Source organism: Pyrgilauda ruficollis, unplaced genomic scaffold (assembly GCF_017590135.1).
Source record: "Pyrgilauda ruficollis isolate IOZ18807 unplaced genomic scaffold, ASM1759013v1 scaffold8, whole genome shotgun sequence".
In the NCBI taxonomy this organism is placed as follows: domain Eukaryota; kingdom Metazoa; phylum Chordata; class Aves; order Passeriformes; family Passeridae; genus Pyrgilauda; species Pyrgilauda ruficollis.
This window is the reverse complement of record NW_024529932.1, coordinates 1,321,035-1,333,367: the sequence shown is the minus strand read 5'-3', so window position 1 is coordinate 1,333,367 and position 12,333 is coordinate 1,321,035. Positions and strand designations below refer to the sequence as shown.

Here is a 12,333-nt window from a genome sequence, read left to right as displayed (position 1 = left end):
CGAGTTATTTGTAATACCTTGGGAAAATCTACAACACAGCAGATAAAAGTACAGCTTGAGGTAAACACTCACAGTCTAGATCCTTAGTTGCACAAATTCTCAGTACTCCACTTCCCCTCAGTTAGGCACCTATTTTGGCATGTTAATAAAAGGCAGTCTGTATATTCTTCCTTCTAGTTACTGGCTTTGTGTACTTTTCTCTTGATCTTGATATGTGGTGTACATCGTAAAGAATAAAATGCATACAAGTTGAAGTGTTCTGTTCTGTTGTTTCTTGGCAGGTTTAGCAGCTTTTTTTTTTTACATTTTCATTTAAGTAAATCAGACCCCAGACTATCTGCCAAGGCTTTTGCCACAGTGAAAAGTCCTCATTATGTAAATACTGAAATGTCACCATTATACTGCTTGAATAGAAACAAATAAATACTAACTGCAAACCTTACAGTAGCATATCTACCATATTACTAATTGCTTCATCACAAAGATTGGATTAAAGTCAAACAAAGTTTCTCTGCACATACATTAGAAATGAACTGTTAAATCTGTGATGCTAAAACATCACCTATTCTAGACCTGATCTTTGAAACATTGGATTGATAGTCTAAATGCCAAAGAATTTCAGAATCCATAGAAAGCACACATAAAAAGAGCCCAGTAATACAATACCAGGCAAAAACCTGGTGAGATTTTACTGAAGTTAATTTCTGGAAGAAAAAATATTTGAAATGCAGACGTAGACTTCAATGTCCTATCTGATTTATTTCAGGAGAACTCCAAGCTAATTCAGAGAAGATTTTCCTTCTCTGCATTGCAAAAGTCTTAGCTCTAAGATAATTCAAAACTGGGCAAGAGTTGTACAATAAATCAGTTTGTACAAAAGCTTGTATAGAAAGAACAATATGTTTCCATTTTTATTACAATTTGCAAAAAATACTCCATACTTGGAGAGATTGTTTAGGAAAGGCTTGAGGCTTATGACACTTTCCTATAGAAAGTAACTACAGAAGAATGTTGTAAAATGAAATCTCAGATCCATCAACTCTCAATGAAGTTCATGACATTGAAATTTTTTAATGTATCTCTAAATTTGGTTCAGTCATGGATCTCAGTGTTCACACAGATTTCTGGTTGTATGGTAGCCTGCGATGTGGCCGTACCAAAAAATGGTCATAGATCCCTTAGCATGTCAGATCATATCAGTTGGGGTCCCATGGCCCTACCAAAGAAATATGTCTGTTAGAATATCAAGCTAACATTACTTTATTAAAATTTCATGCCAAGGACAGAGGATCCTAGCTGTGTCACCAGTCTGATTTTCATTAACTGGGCATGTGTAACCTAGGAAGAAGTTTCAAAAGCACCTAAATGTCTTATAGGAAGTGCTTACAATCTTCCAATGGGATTTCTGTATATGAAGAAATCTGTAATTCATTTTTCATAATCCCTTTCAAGAACTTTTGCACATTACAAAATATACTTTGTGAGGTTGTTGATTCAGTAAAGTTCTGTTTCTTTCTGGTGGTTTTTTTTTTTTTTTGGTTGGTTTTTTTTTTTTTTTTTTTTTTTTTTTTTTTTTTTCTCTGCTATACTGCAGTTTTATTGGCTGACTTGAAAAGCATACCAAATCCTCGTTTGTCAGCCTGAGCAGCTTTAAAATGCAACCCTTCCCTGGTCTCCTTATCTTTTGTGCAAGTTTCTGATCTCACAAGTTCTGCTTACTGCCCATCCCACAGTTTATCCAGTGTCTCCATCTGTCCCTTGAAGAAATATCTTAATTTCAATGATAAGCAGATTAACAGATTTCTACATGTTTCTTCTGGTTCCCCACACCTAAGACTCAGTCTGTAATTCTCACAGGTGCCTCTTCCCGTGCTCAGGCAGAGGAATGTTTTGCATCACAGCCTTGACTTAGGGCATATTTTCTGTTGACTTTTTCTCTCCTTCTGTAGAGATGCATGAAACACTTGAATGGGCTCACATTTCACAGGTTCCAGATAGTCTGAGATACTTTTCAAGAAGAATTTTGATACACCTCTTTTATTTCATGGTTTCAGTGCAACCATAAGCACATAATCTTTTTTTTTGTGTTTTCTGGCAAGACCAATAGTAATATTGCTCTTGCCTGAGGTGACCTTATGATTTTAAAATATTCAAATACGCAATAAATAAAGTAGTCAATATTTGGAAAAAAAACATAACTCACAAGTAGTGAATATTCTCTCCCTTTTGTATAAAATATCTGTTAACTATTTAGTCTTCTGAAGCTTTACAGATAAATAAAAACAATAGCCATAAATATAAACAATAAACAGTGTACTAATGCTCTTGAACACGCTAAAGCAGGGGTTCCCAAAATGCTGTTTGTGAGGTCTTTCAGTGTGTGTGCGTGGGCTTTGATGACACTGTGCAAAAAAATTCATTGGCAATTCATTATCTTCTTGGAAGGACAGCTATAAAATTCTACACATTAACCTGAATGGCCCAAGGGTTTCACACTGTGCAAGGTAATTCAGTAATCTCACCTTCTATAATATATATATTATATATATAAAATACATGTATAACCTAATTCAACACCAAGTTGAAATGCACTTTATAAATTTTCTAAAGGAATTTGAAAGTCAAGATGAGTTGTCCTTTTGACTAATTATCCAATTTTCTTCATTAGTTTATCCTAATTTTAATTTTCTCAGACTCTCACTATGTCAGTAATTTATACTATATCCTACACATTTTTAGAGTGATGGTATTCTGCAAACTGCATAAGAATCAACTGCAATGCAACCCTCTGAATTTTTTCAGTGTTAGTCATCCCATCACATGGAGATTTGTTTATCAGCTCTGCTTTTGACAAAGAACAGGTTGTGTCCCCTCATGTAATAACTTTTCCTCGGGAGGATTTTGGCAGAGCCCAAGCTGAAGGGACTGTTCAAAATGGTCTGTGAGATGTATTATACAAAAACCAGAGTGACTTCCTTTCTCCAACCTCAACCCTATAGCCACTGATGCCTGCAAAGATGATCTTGTGATTTAAAATAAGTGTATCTGCTAATGGCAAGTAGTGTATCTTTTCTAGGGCCATATACATTTTTATTTTTTAATTCTATATTAATCAACAATGAGTGATGCATGTTTATTAAAACAGGCAAGCAACATGCAAGTATGCTGGAGAGATAAAGGGCAGTAATTTTGATAGCATCTACATGTTCTCCTACGTGATTTCAATACACCAATTCTTTTCAGTATGATTTTTATGCATATCCTTAAATTACTACTCTTCTTATAACTTTACGGTTATTTTCCAAAGTTCCTATAATTTCTCAGTAGAAACAGTCATGTAGCTAATGTCCACAACAAGCAGGACACAAGAAATGCCACATTGTAATGGGAAATGGTTACACTATTAGGAATACTGAGGTGACAGAAAAAAAGTACGCCACACAAAATGCTATATTCACCATTAGTCCTTCAAATTTGTGAAGCTAATAAAAAATCCTTTCATTAACTTAATAATTAAAGTCCCTAAGCCAGCATTTATCTGACTCTTAATAGTAAAGAGCTGATTGTGATTATTTATTGACTGACAATAATGCATCATTGTTAAAGTAATAATCAGTTCTCCAACCCCTTTTCCAAGCAGGCAGAAAATAAGCATAAACACTAAAAACCTTGCAAAGTTTGAGTCACCATGTTCTTATCTATCAGCTCTCGAGAATATGTCAGTGAAATACAGAAAGTACAAATCTTACAGGCATACGAAGGAAATTAGAATGTACAAAGCTTAGTGCATCACTCCTTTCTTAGACAAGTAATTTCCCATTTTTCTCCCCTTGATAGCCTGTTCTCCCTGTCTATTGTTATTCCAGTGCTCAGCTCTCCTACCTGGGTAGATTTCCAATGTCTGCAGAAGATGACTGAAAGGAGATAATAACTGTATTATTTCTCATGAAGAAGTCATCACAAGTTTGCAACCGTTCTCCTCCTCTAGCTTTGGAGTCTCAGTTTCATAGGGTAAAATGAAGTACAAACTTCCAAAGTATGGGAGGAATGAGAGTAGGAATTTGTACTTTACTCTAATATGTTCCTCTCTAGTTGTTGCTCCTGTACAACTGAATTAGAGAAGAAGATACTGTTGCAGGGCAATTTTCAGATATCTTGAATTCCACCTAAGTTCCACTGCCTCATTAAAGAAAACAGAATAATACCTCTCAGAAAAGTGCTTCAGAGTGGCTAAGCAAGGCACTGAGCAGAGTGTAAGCCACCCAAGTACAAGGGTAAGAAGCTTACTTTGGCAGCTGTAAAATACCTGATCACAGATGTAGGCTTGACTGCTGCTCAGTTTTGATCATTTAAATTGAATTAACTCAATGTAATCTGGATAATGAAAATTCACAGGATCACAGAGTCATTAAGGTTGGAAGATACCTTCAAGATCATCTAGTCCAACCAGCAACTCAGCACCACCATAATCACCCCTAAATCATATCCCCATGTGCCACATCCAGATGTCTCTTGAACACTCTCAGAGATGGTGACTCTGCTACCTCCCTGCACATGTAATTCCAACGCTTAGCCACTCTTTAGGCCAATTATTTTTATAACATCTAATCTGATCCTCTCCTGGCACAACTTAGGGCCATTTCCTCTTGCCCTTTCCCTTGAGATATGTGAGAAGAGACTGACCCCCACCTCACAATATCCTCCTTCCAGGTAGCTGTAGAGAGTGGTGAAGTCTCCCCTGAGCCTCCTTTTCTCCAGGCTAAACACCCCCAGCTCCATCAGTTGCTCCTCATCAGACTTGTGCTCCAGACCCTTCCACAGCTCCATTGCCCTTCTCTGGACATGCTCCAGTCCCTCAATGTTCTTCTTGTAATGAGGGGCACAGAACTGAACACCAGATTTGAGGTGTGACCTCAGCAGTGCTGAGTTCAGGGGACAGTCACTGCCCTGATCCTGCTGGTCACACTATTGCTGATGTAGACCAGGATGCCACTGGCCTTCTTGGCCACCTGGGCACACTGCCAGGTCAGATTCATTATCAAAGATTTAAAACTTTCTCATTACTTTCTCATAGGGTATGATTACTTGATTAAAATACTTACAAGTCACACAGAAGAATACATATATTTTAAGGAATGATGATTGACTTTAAGGACTATGGCTTTTGAATAAATTATATGGGATTTATCTTCTCTACTTGTGACTGCAGCAACTGACAGGAGAAGACTGACCAATGTCATCTATGTCTAGATTTCTTTATGGCCTTTGACACAGTCCCCCATGACATCTTTATCTCCAAACTGGAGTCAGAGGGATTTGAAGAGTGGACTGTTTGGCTGATAAGGAATTGGCTGGATGGACACAGCCAGAGAATTGTGGTCAATGGCTCTATGTCCAGGTGGAGGCCACTGACAAGTGCTGTCTCTCCGGGCTCTGTCTTGGGACCTGTGCTCTTCAATATCTTCATCACTGACATCGACAGTGGGATCGAGGGCACCCTCAGTGAGTTTTCAGGTGACACAAAGCTGAGCAGTGCAACAGAAGGACAGGATGCCACCCAGAGGGACCTGGACAAACCTGAGAAGTGGGCCCACAAGAACTTCATGAGGTGCAACAAGTACCAGTGCAAGGGGCTGAACATGCATCAGGGCAATCCCAGACATGAGCACAGACTGGGAGAGGAACTCATTGAGGAGAGAAGAACTTGGGGTTTTGTGTAGAGGAAAAGCAGGACACGAACCAGCAGTGTGTGCTCACAGCCCAGAAAGCCAACTGCATCCTGGGCTGAATCAAGCAGACAAGATGAGGGACAGATGCTATGGAAACTTCCATATTGCATTTCAGCAAATTATTCCAGCCTAAATCCTGTGATTTAAGCTGATACAATGATTTTCAAACTTTTCATCTGGCAGTGAATAATGAGGATAAAATTTACCTAACTGTAGTACAAGGATGGAACAAGGAAATTAATGACAGTAAGTGAATAATCAAGGAAAGAGAAACTGATAATCCATTTTTTTCCCAGTAAATGACTGTTTTCTGAAATAATTTTCAGAGTTCAGTTTCCTTAGCTTTAAATATCAAGAACAATGGAGCCTTCACAAACCTCCTTTATGACACTACAGTTTTCCTTGAAGATCTACTGAAAGGTGATGGCACAGCTCCCCTGCTAACACAATACAGAGCTGCACACTGAGGCTGTCTCTGACATTGTACTGGCCACTCCCATGCCTGTGCAGCCTGCTCCAAAACTCTTTGAACTTACAGTCTGAAGGCCAAATCCTGACAAAGATATTCATTGTGAATGCTACCTTAATTACCTAAATTATCTGTTTCGGTCATCTTGTCTCTCCTGGGGAGTGGCATCTCACTGTGTTTGACCCAGCTGAACAGGGTAACATTCAATGCAAATATTAGTCCATCATTATGGTGCTTTAAACAAACAAGCAGGTTTGGTTTAGATCTTCCTAAATGCGTTGAAAGAGGCATGATGTAAATATGAGCACAGACAGGGAGGCTGCAGAGGGGCTGCTGGAGCATCTAGCAGTCCTAATAGTTACTTTAAGCAGTTCCTTTCCATCATGTGGCTTTCCTGACTTATCCCATTGTCTCTCAAGGGAGAGAGAAACAATAGAGGAAGCTGTGAGAACTCTATTAGGTGCCCTAAATAATGTCAACAGCAACAGAAACCTTTTTGGCTCTTCCAGTTGCTAATATGGGCTGCCTAAATAAACTATTTGAAATTGCCCCAGAAAGGATTTTCAGTTTGCTGCCATGTTGGTATGACTATGCTTGTCTCTTTGCAGCAGCCAACATTAGCAGGATTTGTATACAATCCCTGGAGTGAGGGAAGTTCCATGACAATTCCACTGTCAAAGGTATGATTTCGTAATACTTTCTTATTGCCTAATATCTGTCAAATACCTTCAATTATTTACTTGCCTGAAACGTTACTCCTGAAAGTAACACATATTGTTTTCAGGCTGTGTAAGCATAGGATAAGTTTACGGATGGAAAGTTGAATAGTAGCTCCTGGTTGAAGGTGATCTTAGCTGTGTCCTGCTCAGTAAAGTTTGGAGAAATTACAATCTAGAAAAATGTTATGTTTCAGAAGCTATTCTGAATAGTTTATTGCCCCTGAACACAGAGCTGGCTGCATGCACAAACACCGTATCAAGTTTGATATGGAGACTTGAAGTTAAACAAGCAAGGAAAAATGGCTGAAGGTGCCACTTCAGAGCTGCAAAAGAATCTCTGGACAGAGCTAACCAAATAATCATAGAATTATTTAGGCTGGAAATAACCTCTACCATTAGCCTAAGTATTTGGGTAGAACTGCGTTGGACATTAAATGTACTGCTGATTGCAGACTCCTGACAAAGAAAAACAGATTGCCAAATTTAGATTTTTTGAGAAAGCACAGGAAATATATGTGGAACTGCTGTAAGGGTGGAAACTCAGGGACCATGCTGAATTCATAAGTTGAACAGAAGTATCATTTATCTTGTACCACTCAGAAGAGGCGGAAGCTTTTGGAAAAAGAAGAAAGAGCATTTTTTTTAAAGGGCATCATTATATTAATTGTTTTCAGCAGTTTCTTCCACTTGACAGAGTTGGCAGCATACACAAGTTGAATTTTTTCCCTCTTCCCTCTACTTGTTTACTGCTCAATGCACTTTAAGGTTTGTCTCTACTTATTAATTAGAATGAAACAAGAAGTTCAAGAGTTGTCACCTAAATGTGTGCAATTTAAGAGGAGACTGGGGCACTGACTCTGCTTGCGGTGACTGCCTGCAAGGGCCAGCACTTCCATCTTGGAGAAGGTGACAGCCTTTCCTCCTTTCTGGAGCTCAGATAGGAGGTTTGCAGTCAGTAACAGGTGCATCTGGGTAGAAGTGCCCCTGCAGGGTCTTAAACAAAAAATCTTAAACAAAATTTCACTGTGAACTCCAGTAGCAAGGATTTAGCCAGGATCTTGTGCAGGGTGCTCTGTTTGATTGTATCTGTAGGGCCAAAGTAATCTGTCTATTATGTGATTTTTAAGTTTAAGGTTCAGCAGTAACAGTTGCCCTTGTCAGCATTTTTCCCCATGCTGTCTTTATTTATTTAATTTCTTTCCACCAGAAAGACATTTCTCCCTAACACCATTTCTAAACAATAGAAATAATTAACTTGACAGTAACATACATTTGCTTCAACCAGAGTCATGGGAGGGAGATTTCAGTCTGCACAGCAATGCATGACTGCTGCTAAAATTTGAGAGACAAGACAATCTTAATTTTTTTTTTTTTTTTAAATTCTTGGAGGCTTTCCTTGAATGACACATACTTATTTACATAGAAAAAATCAAAACCAGGACTGAAACATTGCATCCAATTTTTGAAATGTTTTGACACATTTACTGAGATTTACTAGGTAATTTCACATGCTTGTCTGGCAATTTATAATCCATTATTTTGCACTACAAGCTGCATCCTTGAGTTTATTTTATGGCATAGACATAAAGTAAACTAAATGACAACATCTCCTGCCATCTCCCTTTTATCCATAGGAATGACGTTCAGTAAAGAAAATGCAAAAGGATGTTGTGCATCCATTTTGAGATATATTATTTTCATTAATGTGAATGTTTCTGAGTAAATGAGGAAGTAAGACTTGGCTTAGGTTAGAAGAACAATGCAATTACTTAATAAACCATATGTCATGAGAATCAGGGTCAGTATTGCATCAAAAGTTGCACTGTTTGGGAACCATCTTTGAGCCTTGGTCTTCTAATATTATCTGCTGAGAAAAATTTCTAACAATCTGGCTTATTTCTTCATGTGCTGATGGGTTTCTGTGGTGAAGTTGGGATATGTATGAAATACAGCACAAAACTCCCACTTACTTGAGGGCATAATTAGTCACCCCAAACTGGAGATAGATTAGTACTAAAGGAGAGAAGCAATTAAGTATTTTACACCATAGTTTTGATGTAAATATGGACATTATAGTCCAAACTATAACCCCTTCATTAATCAGAAATCAATGAAGCAACTCTGTGTTATAAGCACTAGAAGTAAAAGGACAACTGCAGGAAGAGTAAAATAAAACACAGTGGGTAAAAGACTACAGGACTACAGCCTGCTTTTCTAGGCATAGAGGAGATTTAGATGAAAAATAACTTTTAAAAGCTGGAGGAAGGAGAAGAGAGGATGGAAAGGAATGCCTGGCCTGCAGGTTAAGATCAATTTGTGCTGCAAGGTAGGGAATATCAGAAATCTAAGGCTTTGGGTTTGCCCACTATTTGGAGTCACTTCTTATTTTTGTAGTAGAACTGAACTTCTCCAGTGATAAATGTGTTTAGCTCCAGTCATTTTGTCACCAGCTGTGAGCAGGGGGAAACCGTGCTTATTGCCCAGACTAGAGACAGTTCAGCTGGGAGGCTTCTGTTCCTCCAGCTCCAATAAACAAAGTTGATTTACTCAAAGTTTGTTGTTTTTTTTTTTTTTTTCTGGAAAGGTTATATATAGTTGGATGATTTTTTATTACCCAGGGTTTTTAATTTTGTCCTGAAAATGTATTTTTTCTTTTTGGCCACTGGTCTATAGAACGTCGTGATATATAACAGCACAGATTAAAAAAACACAGAAAAACCCAACCAACTAACCAACCAACCAACCAAACAACCAACTAACCAATTGTTATATATCACTCTTTAATTTGTCCTCTATATTGTTTTAATGAAATAATAGTACAGAAAACAGTTATTAAGTGGAAACAGTGCTGTTGGTTAGGTGGCTCAGTGCTACAGTGCCACCACACTAAAAGCCTGTTTTTCAGCATGAAGAAATATATTCTGCTCTAGGACTAAATGTGAGTTCTATCCCTTTGGAACAGTCCTCAGACTGTGTGCTGTACATGGCATGATATATGATCTTGTAGGAATGGAGGAAATGGAGCCAATGTTCCCATTTAAATAGAAAAGAAACCAGAAAACCAAAGTTTGAAGTTCAGGCTAATAGAAGTGTGGTCAATCTGAAGTAAGATTTGTCTAGTGAAAAAAACTAGTATACTTTTACTGTAGGTTTAGGTTCTTAATTTTGTAATTCACAATAATTATCACCCTATAACAATTGACACAACTCCTTTTCCTTCTGTAACCAACCCTAAATGACACCACTTATTTGAAACACACTTGAAACTAAAGAGTAGCTTGTATTACCTCCAGCTCCATGTGTTTTTCTTCTTTGTCATGGTCCTTCAATGCCTTTTCAGAATGATTATTGCAGTCATCTACATGACAGATGTGCTGATATTTAGTAAGTTCGTGTTTAGCTTGCTTTCTTTGGGAAACATTCCTTCTCTGAAGGCCTTTGAAAAATGCCTCATACAGCGGCAGTTCTGTAAATGTGTCATGATCACCTCTGTTATCTGCTGCTTCCTCTTCAGAAGAAAAATCATCTGCTTCTCCTGCCTCGCAAATATGGAGCTTAGTGTCAGCTTCATGTGATAAAAATTCAAAATCAGAAAATGTGATAGCACATGGTTTGTGTTCTATGACTCTGATCTCATAATTTGCTTCTGGTTTCTTGTCTGAATTTTTTCCTGTGAGGACTGGCCATTCTGTGTGCATGGGAAGGTTTAAAGGATCTTCCTTTGACATGTGCCTTGTAGAACAGGATAATTCTTCACAAAGGTGCTTTGTCTCAGGCTGGTTGGTGGCACTGGCACACCCTGCAGCCATGCCAAGTTGTAAGGGTGTCTCATTGTGGTCCAATAAGGATGACACAGACAGCAAGCTCAGCTCAGGTTCCAGTAACAAATTCTGAAATTCATATGGACTTGTCTGATTTTCTGTCTTTCTTTGGTATTCTTCATACTTGGTTTCCTTTGGAGTTCCCACGCACTTAGCAGATACAAGATAAGGTGAGCCCTGTTCTTCTTCATAGATGTTAGTTTCCATTCCAATGGGTTTCATCCATCAGAGATCAAAATTACTTCATTCTTGCTTTTCTTAACAAACATAAACTTGCATATGTAGCCAGGAAATATATTCTTAGTTTTCCAAAACCATGATCACACAGTCATTATTAATGCTTGGAATCTCATATAAAAACATCTGAATCCTTTCAGCTTCTGAAAAAAAAATAAATAATGACAACATGCTTGCAATGGAGCACACTAGCAAAAATAACCTTGAAACTTGAAATGTCCATATCAAATTTACTTCAGATTTACTTGTGCCTCTTCAAAAATATTTCATGTATGCAGATTAAATGAACTTAAAACGCAAGAATTTTGACTTGTTGTGCTTAGAGACTGGGAAAGAAATGGCAAATGCAGAAATGTTTTTAATTAATGACTCTAAGTTGATTATTGACACAACAGTTCAGAATCATTGAAGTGATGTGAGACATATGCTTGTTATCTAAACATGCCTTTGTTCACCGTATTTTTATTGTCTGTTAAGTCACTGATAACTTTTACACTGATAAAGTTACTAAAATGCCATAGGGAAGACAAAGGGACAAAACACATGGAAATGTCATAGGGAAAACAGACAGAAAAGAAGAGGCCAGTACAGGTGTGATTGTCTCGAATTCAGTGAATTGCCAGTGCACTGCAGCACCTGCCCATTTCCAGTAGATTTGAAAAAGAAAAGGAGGAGGCTAAGAATAACCGAGAGTTTCAGTACTACATCAGAGTTGGCCTTGTCTGCTTTAAAAGTCTTAACATCCATGCTCACACCTAGGCATTGCACTCCAATGCACTGGGAGAAGGGAGCAGCTGAAGAACTGATCTCGCATCACTGAGTAGCTTCTGTTCACCCATGCATGTCATTTACTTCTTGTGACAGATTGAATATTGGTAGTATTTATTTTAATGATTGTTTCAGTACTCCATCTGTGAGAGAGCAAAGCAGAACAGAAGCTTTTCAAAATAAAAAGAGAAGCTTAAGCCGTTGATATATGTGGCAAACCTGTCAGTGATGAGGAAGATGTGTCAGAAGGCAGCACTGTGACTGTCAAAGTGGAAAGCAAGCAAAGTAAGATGCTGGCATGTGATGTGCCTGTCACTGCATGTGCCATAAACTGAGCAATGCACACCAGCTAGGCATATTTTAGTGCTGGTTAGTGTATATTTTACTGTTACAGGCATGTCTTTGGTAATAGAAAGAATACTGTAACACATCCAGAAAATTTGGATTTATTGTATTACCTTTGTAATTTGAACTGCAGCTGTAAGAGATGAGAGCATGCAGGTACACACTGTTTATGTAGACCTCCCCTCAGCTATTGATAGCTATTTAAACGTCAGACATTATTGTAAACTAATCTCCTGCTGGAGTCA

At 38.1% G+C, this 12,333-nt stretch overlaps 1 protein-coding gene across 4 annotated transcripts in view; it reads right to left on the bottom strand.

The window, feature by feature from the left end:
• The window catches only part of STARD13 (StAR related lipid transfer domain containing 13), a 287,066-nt gene that overhangs the window by 231,514 nt on the left and 43,219 nt on the right, over window positions 1-12,333 (bottom strand). For 3 of the 4 annotated variants that reach the window (XM_041487313.1, XM_041487314.1, XM_041487315.1), the window contains exon 2: window positions 10,205-11,118. The exons of the other annotated variant lie outside the window; for it this stretch is intronic. In XM_041487313.1, coding sequence (XP_041343247.1) covers window positions 10,205-10,960 — 756 coding nt within the window. In that variant the 5' untranslated portion in view covers window positions 10,961-11,118. The remainder of the gene's footprint in view (window positions 1-10,204; window positions 11,119-12,333) is intronic. 4 annotated transcript variants of the gene reach the window in all.